Source organism: Otolemur garnettii, unplaced genomic scaffold, assembly GCF_000181295.1.
Source record: "Otolemur garnettii isolate 467f Iridium unplaced genomic scaffold, OtoGar3 scaffold00044, whole genome shotgun sequence".
Classification (NCBI taxonomy): domain Eukaryota; kingdom Metazoa; phylum Chordata; class Mammalia; order Primates; family Galagidae; genus Otolemur; species Otolemur garnettii.
This window is the reverse complement of record NW_003852439.1, coordinates 4942937-4957594: the sequence shown is the minus strand read 5'-3', so window position 1 is coordinate 4957594 and position 14658 is coordinate 4942937. Positions and strand designations below refer to the sequence as shown.

Genomic DNA, 14658 nt, shown 5'->3' with positions numbered 1-14658 from the left:
TCTGGTTATGAACTCACCACCTCCAGTATATGGGGCTGGCACCCTACTTGACTTTTTTATTAACATAGTTTGATGATTATCTTTCAAACTTTCAGATCTACAGATAGAATATACACACTTGTACAAATTTTGTAGTAGTTTTTGGAGTGGCGGTCAGGGGGAGTTGCTGTAAAAAAAAAAAAAAATTAGGTTTTGTGTGCACACTGTCTTGCAGACGTTTTTTTCCTTTCTTCATTCACACGTTTGCCCAGTTTCATCCCTCCTCATCTTTCAGTATTTTGCTCAAAAATTGCCTTCGCCATCACCCTTGTTTAAACTGCAAGCGCCCCCCTCCCCCATCAGCACACCTGTTCCTTCCTTTGGCTGTGTTCCCCTTGGCCAGCAATTTTACTTCTGTTCATCTCTCCTCCAACTCTGGAATCTGGGGGAGGGGCTTTTTCTGTTCTGCTCCTTCCTGCATCCCTGGCACTCAGCACGGCCCCCAGCACACTCGTGTTGAAGGGGTGCACGCACAGACTGAGCTGCTGCTGCTGCTGCTGCTGCTGCATGCTGTCATCACAGGTGTGTGTCCACCTTCAGGCCCGAGTTGTGTCCTCCAAGTTCTGGCTGCACCCTGCCTCTCCTGGCTGCTCTGCCGAGTCAGGTGGTCTCACGCATGTGGGCTGACGTGGCTGGGTTTCTACTTTGCCCACAGACACGGGTCCTGGTCACGCATGGCATCAGCTACCTGCCGCAGGTGGATGTCATCATGGTCATGAGTGGTGGCAAGATCTCCGAGATGGGTTCCTACCAGGAACTGCTGGCCCGAGACGGCGCCTTCGCTGAGTTCCTGCGCACATACGCCAGTGGTGAGCAGGAGCAGTCCTCAGAAGATGATGGTAAGAACAGCCTTGGGCCACATTCGCCTCTTTGAGGTTGCCACCATCCACACTGGGAAGGTGGCTCATCAGGGCAGTAGGATGGGAGCAGGGCCGCCCTCACCCCCACCCCACCCTCAGGAGCCAACTGAGAAGGTGTCTTAACCCTTCCAGGGCTGAATTAAGAGGGGGGCTGCTGTGTTTCATGACCAGGGCAAGAGAGCAGCAGTCCCTGCCTGGGGCAGCTGACCCCAGGGCACATCCAGTGCATTCTGATTGAACTTTCAGGCTCAGAGTTGGCACCTGGGTCTGAATCCCAGCAGCTCTTCTTACCAGCTGTGCGACCTTAGGCCTGTCCTCAAACCTGAGCCCCAGTGTTCCCTCAGGCATTTCAGCATCTGGTGGTGGACTGAATATGATAAAATGTATGCACAGCCTTTGGCATATGCCTTGTATTTCCCAAACTATCCCAGTACTGACAACTGTTATTAATACTACCCTGCAAAGAGGAATGTGTCCCTGGCATCTTCTGGGTTACCGTAGGCCTGCCCGCTTCCCATCTGGTCTGTCCTCCCAGCTGGACTCTGAAAGTGGGATAGTTTGGGAGGTTCCTGTTGAGTCCCTGCAGAATTGTGGACTGGGACTTTGACCTTACTTGAAGTAAGTGAGATGGACTTTGGAGAATGTGCTTCTCTCTTAGTTGATTTCACGTTCAGGGGCGTTGGTTGCAACCTTCTCAGGCTGCTCTGTGTTTAGTGGGTCACACTAGCATCTCAGAACACTCTCTGCTCTACTCCATTTGGGGAGCTTTGACCCCTGTTGACCTGGGGAGAGAACAGGTGGTCTGATGCTTTTTCTGGGCCCCAAAGGAGCACACCTTTGATGAGGCACACCTGCTTTGGTTTCAATTGTTGCTAAAAAGAGTGAAACTAAAGAGAGATCACCTACCCTGATCTCCCTCTTCCAGGAGATAATTATAGAGCCCTGGGCCTGTGAGGTGTGATAGTTATGTGTATTTGGTCAGGGGTCACATGACTGTCCTTGGGGTGAGGCTACAGGGCTGCCCTATTGCGTTAGTGCCCAGAGCTTAACTGACATCAGTCTGTGTGTGGGTCGCTAGGATTGTGCCACACAGCAGCCCTGCTGTGGGCTTTGGGGTCGCCAAGGAAGAGCTGTTTGCTGTTCTTTCCTAGTCATTCCAGGGGACCTATGAGCACCTGCCATGTGTTAAGTACTTCTATTATTCTTCTGGGGCTGCTGTAACGAGATAAGCAGCCAGAACAACAGAAATTTACCAAAACTGTAAGATCAAAGTGTCAGCAGGGTCATCTTCTTCCAAGGGCTGTGAGTCTGTCCCACGGCCCTCCCCTGGCTTCTGATGGAAGGAAGCCAGAAGTGTTTTGGGAACACTCCCTGGCCTGTGGAAGCATTGCCTCACTCTCTGCCTCCATGGGCACATGACATTCTCCCCGTGTGCATGCCGGGCTCCTGACTGCCCCTTATTATAAGGACACCGGTCATGTTGGGTTAGCCTCCCCCTTACTCCAGTGTGACCTCATCTTAACTGATTACATCTGCATTGACCCTGTTTCCAAATCAGGTCACATTCTGAGGAGCTAGGGGTCAGGGCTTCAACATATGAAATTGGGGGAAGGGACAATTCAACCCCAAACAGTCCTATTCTAGCTTTTGAGGAGAAAGCATCAAACAAGTTACAGGCAAATCTTTGTCTTCATGCACCTTAGGGTCTAGTGGGCAAGAAAGATAATAAACAGCTAAGGAAGATTTCAGATAGCTGTAAGTGCTTGGGGAAAAAATGCAGTAGTGTGGACTGAGGAGTGATGGATAATGTGGTGGTAACTCCCTGTAGTTAGGGAAGCCCTTTCTGGGGAGGGGACATTGACATGGGAAGGAGCCAACAAGAAGAACCAGTCTTGGGAACAGTGTTCTAGGCATAGGGAACAGCAGGTGCAAAGGCCTCAGGACCAGAGTGAGCTGCATTTGTCTAAGAAATGAGGAGTTGGGGCGGTGCCTGTAGCTCAAAGGAGTAGGGCGCCAGCCCCATATGCTGGACGTGGTAGGTTCAAACCCAGCCCCAGCCAAAAACTGCAAAAAAAAAAAAAAGAAAAAGAAATGAGGAGGCATCCAGTGTGGCAAACCACAGTGGGCCAGGGGTGGAGGCAGGATGAGGTCAGCGTATGTGTGTCTGCAGGGCCTTCCAGGGAAGGAGTCTGGGTTTTGGTATCAGTGCATTGGGAAGCCCCTGAATATCAAGAAAGGGGAGTGACTGGCCTGAGGAACACATGGTGGCCGCTGGTGGGATCCATGGCACCTGGAGTCTGGCCTTTGAGTTTCCTGTCCTCTGCTCCTTCATTGGTCTCCGGATCTGTCCTTTGGTGGGAGTGTATTTACAATTCTGCATGAGGATTTCACTGCAGAGGTCCTAGTAATTTTTAATGGGTGCTTTCTCAAGATTAACACACATATTATTCACCCATTTAAACTGTACAACCAGTGATAGTGCATTCACAGAGTTATGCAACCATCACCACAATGTTAGAACGTTTCACGACCCCCATACCTAGTAGCAGTCACTCCCTGCTTTTCACCAACCCTCTAAGCTCTGGGCAACCATCAGTCTACTTTCTGTCTCTGTTGATTTGCTCATTCTGGACATTCCATGGAAATGGAATCACTTAATATGTGGAATTTGGTGACTGGCTGCTTTTACTTAGCACGAGGTTTTCGAGGTTTGTCTGGGTTGGGGCTTCATTCCTTCTTATTGCTGAATGATGTTTCATCGTGTGGATAAACATTTTGTTTTTAATTCAGTGCAGATGGACATTTGGGTTGTTATCACTTTTTGACTATAATGAATAACACTACAATGAGCCCCTCATGGTTCCCCCCCCCTTTAAAGATTTTGGATTAACACAAGGGTACGTATGATTAGATTACTCTGTTTGGGTTTGTTAGGTAATGTCTGAGTTGTGGTTTGGCTCTTCACCAGGAGGTGTGCCATGTACCCCTATGTTGTACCCAGCAGGTGGGAGCTTACCAGAACCCCCATCCTTTGCCTTTTTCCTCCCTTCTTGAATTTAATCGTGTTTTCTCTCGTGTGGGTCTCTAGTTATTCATCAATGCCTGTTTCTCCATTCTTGTGATACTTAACTAAGGAGAATGTTCTTCAGCTCCATTCAGGTTCATACCAATGATGCGAAGTCATCTTTTTTATGGCTGAATGGTATTCCATGGTATACATATTGCACAGTTTATTAATCCGTCCATAGGTTGATGGGCACTTTCATTGTTTCCATATCTTTATAACTGTGAGTTGAGCTGCAATAAACATTTGAGTTCAAATGTCCTTATGATAAAATGATTTTTTTTCTTCTGGGTAGATACCGTGTTTCCCCAAAAAATAAGACACTGTCTTTTATTTATTTTTTCTTAAGAAGACACACTAGGGCTTATTTTCAGGGGTTATCTTCCTTTCTGCACCAAAATGCATGGCGTGGCCATGCATCACTAGGTCTTATTATCAGGGTCAGGCTTATATTTAACAAATGCATAGAAATACTGCTAGGGCTTATTTTTGGGGTAGGTCTTATTTTTTGGGGAAACACGGTACCTTGTAATAGGGTTGCAGGATTAAATGGAAGGTCTACTGTTAGCTGTTTGAGGAGTCTCCGTACTTCCTTCCGAAAGGGCTGTACTAGTTTGCAGTCCTCCCAACAGTGTGTAAGTGTTCCCCTCTCTCCACAGGCATGCCAGCATCTGCAGCTTTGGAACTTTGTGATGTGGGCTGTTCTCACTGGGGTTAGGTGATGTGTCAGGCTGGTTTTGATTTGCATTTCTTTGATGACTAGGGACAATGAGCACTTTTCCATGTGTTTTTTGTCTGTTTGTCTTGGGAGAAGGTTCTATTCATGTGTCTTGCTCTGTGATTAATTGGGTTGTTTGCTCTCAATAAACCTTTCTATTTAGAAACAGAAAAGTCAGAGCTCTAAGAACCTCAATCAGAAATGAAAAGGAGGAAATAACAACAGATAACAGAGATACAAAAGATCATTGCTGATTACTGCAAAAAACCCATGCCCAGAAATTTGAAAATGTGGAGAAAGTAGACCAAAGTCTTGGATACTACCTCCCTAGACTTAACCAGGGTAAAATAGAACTCTTAAACAGACCAATGTCAAGCACCCAAATTGCAGCAACAATAAAAAAGCTTCCAACAAAAACAAAAGCCCTGGAACAGACGGCTTTACCCCAGAATCCTACCAAACCTTCAAAGAAGAGCTCATACCTATGTTGCAGAACCTATTACAAAACATTGAGCCCTGGAGGCTTGAAAAGAAAAGTTGTGTTTTTGGGTTTTTTCCCAGGGTGCAGTGGTTGACATTCCCTTCAGCTTTTGAATTCTCTGATTTGAATGAGTTTCTACATGTTTGTGCCCTTGCGGTTAGAAAGTTCTGCCTTAAGTCTAGCCTATTTCCTCTTGCTGCAGAATCTCCTTTCTCTGTCTCTTAGTCATGGTAACTTCTCAGTCGACTGCATTTCACCGACCTGCGTGGTGGGCGGCATTTACGCGTGGGTTTAACTGAATCTTTTCCCCGTTGCGGTCTCTCTCCCCATCTCCTTTCCTTCTGGTTGGGCCAGGACTGTCCTTAAACTCCTCTTGGCCTCAAATGAGTTTTTCCCCCCTCCTTTCCATCCCAGCTGCCAGCATATCCAAGGCCGTTTATATAAAATGTGGAATGCTGCCAATTTCTTTATTTTTGTGTGTGTGTATATCAGCACTTTATTTGGTGATGAAAATACCACCCACCATCCTAGCACCTCTGTGGGTTCGGCCACCCCGCCTCCTGCCAGGTGGGGCACGTAAGATCTTGGCTCTGGGTCTTCAGTCTAACTGGGCAGCTCCTCCTCTGTTTCTGCCTCTCTGAAGAGGCCCCTTCTATAGCGTCTTGGCATTAAAATCTAGTCTTGCTCAACTTGAGACAACTCTAAGTGCCAGTGACCTTGGATGTGTTTGAACCGCATTTTTGGCCCCTCCTAAAGGGTAACATTTTTTCTTGTTGGATTAATCAGGTCTTTTTTTTAGAATACCCAGGCTGCAGCGGGGTGAGGAGCACATGGCTGGGGAGGAAGGGAAGATGTCCCAGGGGTGAGACTTGTAGCCGAGTTGAGACTGACCTCTCCCTTGGAGATACTTAGTATACTGATTTCTAGGAAATCTACTTAGTTTTTTATTTTTCTGAATAGCAAAGAAGGTGAAAAACATTTTTATGACTCTCTGTGTTGTTTTTCTTAAAGGAACCTAAAACTTAAAGCAGCAGTTTTCAAAGGGGGAGCTAATTTGCCCCCCATCCTCTGGGGCTATTTGGCAGTGTTTGGAGATATATTTGGTTGGCACAACTGAAGTCAGGATTACCACAGGCATCTAATGGATAGAGGCCAACGGTGTTGCTAAACATCTTCTAATGCCCAGAGCATCAGGAGCATTGAGGGTGAGGGGCCCTGAAACCCGGGACCTCACATGGCCCAGAGTCCTTCTGTGTCATCTTGGGAGAAGGGCCTTTATTCCATTGATACGGCCATTTTTCAAAACCTTGTTGAAACCTTCTCTCAACCCTGTGAGAGATATTTTTCTCTTTTCAGTTTTTTGCTGCGTTTTTTTTTCCCCCCTCACTGATTTATAAAATTAATACATATTCATCATAGACATTTGCAGACTAGAGAGGGATGTAAAGAAGTGGGAAAAAGGGCTCAGCGCCTATGGCTCAAGCGGCTAAGGCGCCAGCCACATACACCAAAGGCGGTGGGTTCGAATCCAGCCTGTGTCCACCAAACAACAATGACGGCTGCAACCAAAAAATAGCCGGGCGTTTTGTGGGTGCCTGTGGTCCCAGCTACTTGGGAGGCTGAGGCAGGAGACTCGCTTGAGCCCAGGAGTTGGAGGTTGCTGTGAGCTGTGATGCAACGGCACTCTACCCAGGGGGACAGCTTGAGGCTCTGTCTCAAAAAAAAAGTGGGAAAAAGAACACCTGTCCTGCTTTCCCACCCCGGAGGCAGAGCACTGTCAGGAGCACTGGGATCTACACAGGTCTTTTCTTTCTAGGCCTTGTTCCTCCACATGACTGAGTTTTCTCACTTCTCCTCATGTCCCCTCTTTTTTCCTCCCGCCCCTCTGCACACTGGGTCCTAAGCACCTCCCCACGTTCCAGCTCTGGACTCAGTTGTGCAGATAGCACATCCCTTCTGGCTGTCCTCAGGGGCCACTTTTCTTCCTCTTTTGAGGATGAAGAACTTTCAGAGCCGAGGCTGGAGGAGAGGAGGTGGGGTGAGGTAGCCAGTCGATTCCGTTTTTGGTCAAAAACGAGGCGTTGACTGTAAAGCAGTGAGTTAAATTCTTCCCTCAAGGGAGGCAGGCCTGCTGCTGGCCCTTGCCCAAGCAGAGTTCTAGAACCTTCTTGAGTCAAGGCCATGTTGGTGGCATAAACAGTGAGCTTCCTGAGGTGCCTGCTCCCAGGGCTGGCAGCTGAGTACACAGACCAGAGGCTGCACTTGTGTGGTTCAGGGTACGGCCAGCACCTGGCTTATCAGCACCAGAGACCCATCACCTGCTACTTTGGAAAACTCAGGGACATTTGTTGACTTACAAGTTTCGTGTGTTTGCTTTACAAAAAAAGAGACAAGGAATTCTTAGTATTTTACAGCAGTCTCCACTCTCCCCGCCCATCCTCCCATTCATTTCCTCTGCCTTGTTTTTCTTTGTGGCACTTATCACTGTCCGACAGTAAATGATAGATCTGCTGGTTTGTATCTCGTCCTGTCTCCTCCCTTGGAAATTAAGCTCCATGAGGGCTTTCTGGTTGACGCTGCACCCCTAGGGCTGAGAAGAGTGCCTGGCACATAGTAGACAATAAATGTGTTAACTAAATGAGTGATTTATACCTTGATTAAGGCTTGCTCTGTACAAGCAATGTATAGGTCAAAGGGCTTTGGATCTTTACAGAGCTACATAAGTATCCTGGTTAAGAAGAAAATACGAGCTGATTTTACCTGTTCCTAGGAACCAGCTTTGTAGGTCTGAGCTGTGAGAGGGCACCACTGTGGCTGAAGAGCCCCCCTTCTGGCATTGCAGAGTCAGCTCTGCTTATTCACTTGCCATTCCCTTGTCAATCTGTCCATCTGCCCGCCAGGTGTGTGCAGAGTACCAGCTGTGTGCCGCAGGGCCCCCTTACATGTGAGCCACCACACAAATGGTGCCCGCCCCACAAATTGGGCCATGCACATCCTGTATAACTGCACACAGCGGCATGGAGTGCCAGGTGCTGGGAATAGAGTGATGGATAAAACCCACTCTGTACCCTTCAGAACTCACAGTCTAATGGGGAGATGAACACTAAATACTCAAGGACGTCATGGTGCTAAATGCCGTGATGGGGGGTGCTGTGCCTGTGGGCTTCTGAGAGCCCACCATAGCTTGAGAGAGGCCAGGATGATCTCGACCCAAGTCATGTCCTCTCCTTCTCTTGGTTCCATGTGCTGCCGACCTGGCCCAGTGTAAGCTTCTGTGGGGCCTGGGATCCTCTAATAAGCAAAAGTCTGTCCTCAGAGAGCTAAAGCTTCAGCTGGGGCCTGGGTCACCTCCCAGTGTCATGCCTGCCCTCTGCTGCCATGAAAACAGAAGGTTGATCCGCATTCCTTTTCTAGCTCAATTTATGTTTAAACACAGTTAGTACATTTTGAGAAAGGGGTTGGTCACAAGCGGTGTCAGAGGTCCACCCAGCATATGTGGGATGGGGAAACTGAGGCACAAATGGAGCAGACCCCTCAACCGTCCTTGCCCCTGCCCCTTTCAGAGAAACAGACCCATTTGTTCCCTCTAGGTGTTTAAATACGGGAAGAGGGGAGTTTTGCCTTGGTTCTTAATACTTTCTCGGGTCTTGTGAATTCTCAGGTGGCAAGGTGGTGGATGCAGAGGAAGAAGGTCAGTACTGCCTGGGTTGGCGCCGCGGTGCCTGTAAAGCAGGACATAGGCTGATGTGCACTGTCCCTGCATGTCTCCAGGGCCCTCGGGTGGCTGCATTTTGGCTGCATTTTCACCCCTCCTGTTTGTTGGTTCATTCTGTAGACGCTTACTGGGCATCCACTGTCTGTCAGGCTTTGCGGGTGGCACTGGGCGAGACGGTTTGAGTCTCCACATCTCTCTCTCTCTTTACCTGGTGACCTTGGCTCAGTGTTACTGTTTCACGGTCACTTTGCCATGACCTCAAAGTGGGGACCGTGGTTGGGAAACACCTGGCGCATAGCAGATGGACAGTAAACGGCAACAGTTTGATTGCAAGATGCTGACCGTGCATCCTGGGCCAAGAATGCAGGGCAGTCAGCACCTGTTGGGCTGCAGGTGGCATGGAGGCCCAGTGGAGGGGCCTCCTCTGGCAGAATCCCAGCGGCCAGAGTGGGCCCACCCCCCTGCCTTCTGTAACTAGCATCATATGACTGAGGGTCCTGGCCAAAGGCTCTTTTGCAAGCAGCCACCTTAAACAAGGAAGACTGCTTATTGGAAGGATACCGGGTAGCCTATGGATCAAACAGGCCTCAGGAAATGGGAGCTCTAGGAATCTAGACAGACTCTTTTAGGACAGATGGACTATCTTTGTCCTTGGAGACCACTTGTGATATAGTTAGAGTCCTGGGAGGAGAGGGGCTCTGATGGGGTGCCCTTAGGCAGGCCCTTCCTTGACTGGGGGAGCCTAGGGTGCCCTGATTGACATGCCTACCAAGGCTACAGGGAGGGGGTGCTAAATCCTTCTAGGACAGGATGCTGGACCAGCTGATGTTCATGTTGCTCTTCTTTGACTCTTGGTCCTACCCTCTGTGGAGTCAAATTTTCCAGCTGTCCCAGTTGGAATATCAGCCTGTGGGCTGAGCAGGCCACTGTGGAGCACCTGTTGAGACCTGGTGGGCTGCTCTCACTGATGAGCAAGAGAAGGAGACCCCAAGCTTAAAGAAGGGGTCCCTGGGGTGTTCTGGAGCATTCCATCCCCACCTAGAGAAAGGTAGTTAAGACTGGGCCCGGCCGCCAGTGTCGCGCGCGTGTGTGAACTGTGCATGGCTGCGTGGGAAGTCTTGCTTGTTACCACCCTTCCTGAGTGCTGTGGCTGCTTTTAAAACAAAGATGCTGTTATTAAAGTAGCGGTTCCCAATCCTGGCTGTGCCCCTGATTCATCTGTTGAAATGTTTCAAAATGCACATAACAGTAAGCATCCCGGGGCTGCTGGCCCTGAGCTCTTGCTGGTGAGGGCGGCTCTGCTGCTGCTCCTGTTTTGCAGATGTGGTCACTGAGGCTCAGAGTGGCTTATCACTACCCCTAAGGTGCACAGCTGGGAAGTGAGAGAGCACTCAACTCGCATCCCAGTTACCGGACTGTGCTCTCACAGTCACTGCAGGGACCAGGGCTGGACAGGGCAGCTGCTCATTTACAGAAGGCCCCGGGCAATGCGTTCACAGCCAACACTGAGAATCCCTGGCTTGGAGCACCTGCCCCCAAACCAGGGCCGATCCCCTGCTCCTCCTTCCCTGCCTGTCGTGTCTGTGTCTGCCCGTGGCTGTCATCCGAGAGAGCCTGCCTTTCTGGATTCTGCTTTTATCCGTGTCACAGCATGTTCCCAAGGTGGCCTGATGGCTGGCTGTGTTTGCCCCCTTGGTGTCTTCTCTCCCTGCCCCTGTGGGGCCAGTCTTTTGGTGCCTGACACTGTGCTGTTCTCTCTCCTGTTATCAAAGAATGAGGAAATCAGTGAGGGTCGGGGTAAATAATAATGTGTCACTCGTGAAGAAGGAAAGAGATAATGTATTCAGCACGGTGCCCAATGCTCCACGAGAGATTTCTTCATTGTCAGGAATGTTCTGGTGGTCACTGTTGATGCTGGGTGGATTCTTCTTGGTACTGGAGCAGGTAGCCAGCTAGTGGCCCCCAGCAGCCTTATCAGGGTTTCCCCTAAGTCTGCACCCCTGGCATCGCTAGGCCTGGAGTCTTACTGAAGACTCATCTGGGAAGTTCCCACTCTAAGCTCACGTGGTTTTCAAATATCAAAATGCTTCCTTATTACTGAGGAAATAGCCACTGCCCAGGGGCCCCTACCCAGGACTCTGAAGACCTCTCTATGATCCAGGACCAGAATGGTTAACTCCTGGGACCTCTGTCTGTTGGCTGATGCCCTTGTCATGCTGTTTATGTATTTTGAGCATCACCCCTATTTGGGTGCTTGGGAACCCCCTGCGTGGGTCCTTGTATCCCCTTCCCATTAGCAAGGCTTGATGCCTCAGACACTGTTGGCAGAGCTGGGGATTCCCCATCACTATTGGGACAAAATGCCTGCTCAGCCCCAGTACCCCAGCTGATGGGACCTTAGAGTTGCAAAGCTCCCCCCTACCCCAAGGGACCTGGCTCCAGATACTACGTGTGCCACAGTAGGATAGCTACTTGGCCTCAATAGAGCAGCTTCCCAGCGGCCACGTTATCTGCCATCTCTCCCTGCTATGATGGTTTTTCTTGCCCTTGGTTCTGGTGTCTGGCTCCTGAAACCCCACTTGCCCCCTTTGTCTCTCTTTTTGCTACCAGGAATGACAGGCGTCAGCAGTCCAGGGAAAGAGGCCAAGCAGATGGAGAATGGCATGCTGGTGATGGACGCTGCAGCCAGGCAACCTCAGAGGTAAGTGCCCGTGGGGAGGCCCAGTCCCGAGGATCCTGCACTGCCCTGCCCATTGGGGTGCCAGCTGCTAGGCCTGGCCCACCTAAAGTGGCCTTCATCTCCCCAGGGGTCCAGGAAACATAGGCACTCTGCCTCTCCTCCCGAATCTTCTGTGGACCTCACTTCCCAGAGTGCAGAGGCCTGAAGGGGGAGCCTGGCACTGTTTCTGCCAGGTGGCATGGCTCACACAGGCCTCATGATTCAGCCATTTGTCCTTGCTTCTGACATTTGAGTTCCCTACATGGTGTGGTTCTTTGCTCAGGTCACCCACACGAGGGACCTGGAAGATTCAGGATCTGAGAATAAGCATTTGATTTAAAATGGTCACAAATCACAGTGACTGCTGTGTTTTATATACCACTAGTGCACAGTGCCAAGCTCTATATAGTCTATTAAACCTAGAGGTGGTTACCGTCACCTTTCTATTGGATAGGTCAGCACACTGGGAGCTCTCCACAGGTCCTGCCACTGGAGAGAAGCCAGGCTTGGATTTGAAGTCCAGCCTGTGAGCTAGTGCTCATAAGTGCTGTGCTGGGAGCTTAGAAAGAAGTGGATTTGGGATAGGTGAGTGTGTACACAGAGGAGTGGCATGCTACAGGCTTTGTTGCTTAAACTCTGACTCAGGTTCCTCATCTGCCAAGCAGGGCCAGTGGTCGCCCCTACTTCATAGGGCTGCGGTGAGGCTTACACTGTATGTTTTATGGGAAGCACTTAGAACACGGTGAGCACTCAGTAAAGCACTGTTACTAGAACCCAGAGCTGGTTCTGATTCTGCCCTCTACTGTTCTCTGAAAGGTCACTCTTGCTTTCAGATTTGGGGGCCTTTTCTACCCACCTTGGGCTTAACCAAAGACCTTTACACAGATCTCATGGGTAGGGAAAGGTCACACTCCCAGGCCCTAAAGAAGGCAGGTGCTGGAGAGTTCATTTGGCTTTGGGGAAGTCTTATCCTGAGACACGGTTCTGGGGATGCAGCGATAAGTCACGCAGGGCCCCTTCCCTCGGGTAACTTACAGTCTTAGATGGATGATAAGTAGACAGAAGGAGGATCATGAGGTTCTCCTGCAAAGAGCCATGGCTGTGCTTTGCGTGGCTGCCATCGTTTCTTATAAATAGCTTGATATTTCAGCTTTTTCTGAACAGAATTAGAAGAACGGCCAATGGAAAGCATCATGTTTGCCGAGCCCCCATTGGCTCTGTCTAGCTGAGGGACTGTTACCCCTTTAGACTTTCGTTTTGGGCTTCCCTGACAGCCTGCTGGTTCCCCTTCACTCATGTTCGTGGGCCCACCAGCCCTGGCTGGGGTGTGAGTTTGTCATGACTGGGTCGAAGGGGACCTTTGAGAGGCTTCTGGAAAAAGAGGCTCCCTAAGAGTCACAGACCTTAAAACCTGGAAGGAACCTGAGAGAGAGGAGTTGCTATGGCAACCAAGGATGGGCTTTGAGGCTTCAAGCCCCAGCCCTCCCCTTCATCTGGAACAGCCTTGTTGCTTCTGTTCTAACAATTAGGGCTCCACTCAGGGTTTTGACCAAAAGGAGAATGTGGTAAATTTCTAGGCTTGAAAATGAAATACACGTGTCCTTGTGGACATGTACTTCGGTAGTAAAGTGCAAGGTATATGGGCAGGAAGGGACCACCCCACCTTGAGACTGGGGTTACCTCTGGGTTTGGGAAGAAGAAATAAAGAATGGTAGAAATGGCACAATATTTTTCATGTTTAATTTTGTCGATGGCATTAGTGCTTGTCTAATGCACTAATTTTTCTTTAAAGAGTTAAAGCAAATAGACAAAGTGTTGCTATTTGTTACTTGTGGGTGGGTGGTGGGTATGTGGTATCTGTTTCATGTATTTTTTTTTTTTTTGAGACAGAGTCTCACTTTCTTGCCCCTAGTAGAGTGATGTGGCATCACAGCTCACAGCAACCTGAGACTCTTGGGCTCAAGTGATTGTCTTGCCTCAGCCTCCCAAGTACCTGAAACTACAGACGCCCACCACAATGCCCGGCTATTTTTAGAGATGAGGTCTCTGTCTTGCTCAGGCTGGTCTCAAACCCATGAGTTCAGGCAATCCACCCACCTTGGCTTCCTAGAGTGCTGGGATTACAGGCGTGAGCCACTGTGCCTGGCCCTTGTTTTATGTATTTTGGGCCCTTTATCTTTAAAATATTTTAACACCAAAAATAAAATGATAGGCTAGGTGCCTGTAGCTCAGTGGTTAGGGCGCCCGCCACATGCTTTGGGGCTGCTGAGTTCAAACCTTCCTGGGCCTGCTAAACAAACAAACAAAATAGCTGGGCATTGTGGAGGGCACCTATAGTTCTAGCTACTAGGGAAGCTGAGGCAAGAGAATTGCTTGAGCCCAATATTTGGAAGTTACTGTGAGCTGTGACACCACAGGGCTCTGCCAAGGGTGACAAAGTAAGAATGTCTCAATAAAAAAGAAAAAAAATGATAAAAGATTCAGGAAAAAACATACATTTGCATACAGAAATGCTTATCATTGGCTCAGTGCCCGTAGCACAGTGGTTACGGCGCCAGCCACATACTCTGAGGCTGGCAGGTTCGAACTTGGTCCAGGTCAGCTAAACAACAATGACAGCAGTAACAAAAAGTAGCCAGGGGTTGTAGTGGGCGCCTGTAGTCCCAGCTACTTGGGAGGCTAGGGCAACAGAATCGCTTAAGCCCAAGAGTTGGAGGTTACTGTGAGCTGTGATGCCACAGTATTCTACCAAGGGTGACATAGTGAGACTCTGTCTCAAAAAAAAAGAAAAGAAAAGAAAAGAAATGCTTATCATTTACATATACACATAGAGAGAAGATGATAAAGGAAAGAGGGCAAAATGTGAAGAATTGGTAAATCAAGATAAAGGATATTCAGAGTTTCTTGTACTATTCTTGCAACTTTTAAAATTTGAAATTACATGCAAATAAAGTTATCTCAAAATTAGAATTTTGGCTCGGCGCCTATAGCTCAACCGGCTAGGGCGCCGGCCACGTACACCTAAGGTGGCGGGTTCGAGTCCCCAGCCCGGACCCGCCAAA

At 49.2% G+C, this 14658-nt stretch overlaps 1 protein-coding gene across 1 annotated transcript in view; it reads left to right on the top strand.

The window, feature by feature from the left end:
• The window catches only part of ABCC1 (ATP binding cassette subfamily C member 1), a 149970-nt gene that overhangs the window by 108682 nt on the left and 26630 nt on the right, over positions 1-14658 (top strand). Inside the window, exons 19-20 of the mRNA XM_023513856.1 lie at positions 695-878; positions 11488-11578. Coding sequence (XP_023369624.1) covers positions 695-878; positions 11488-11578 — 275 coding nt within the window. The remainder of the gene's footprint in view (positions 1-694; positions 879-11487; positions 11579-14658) is intronic.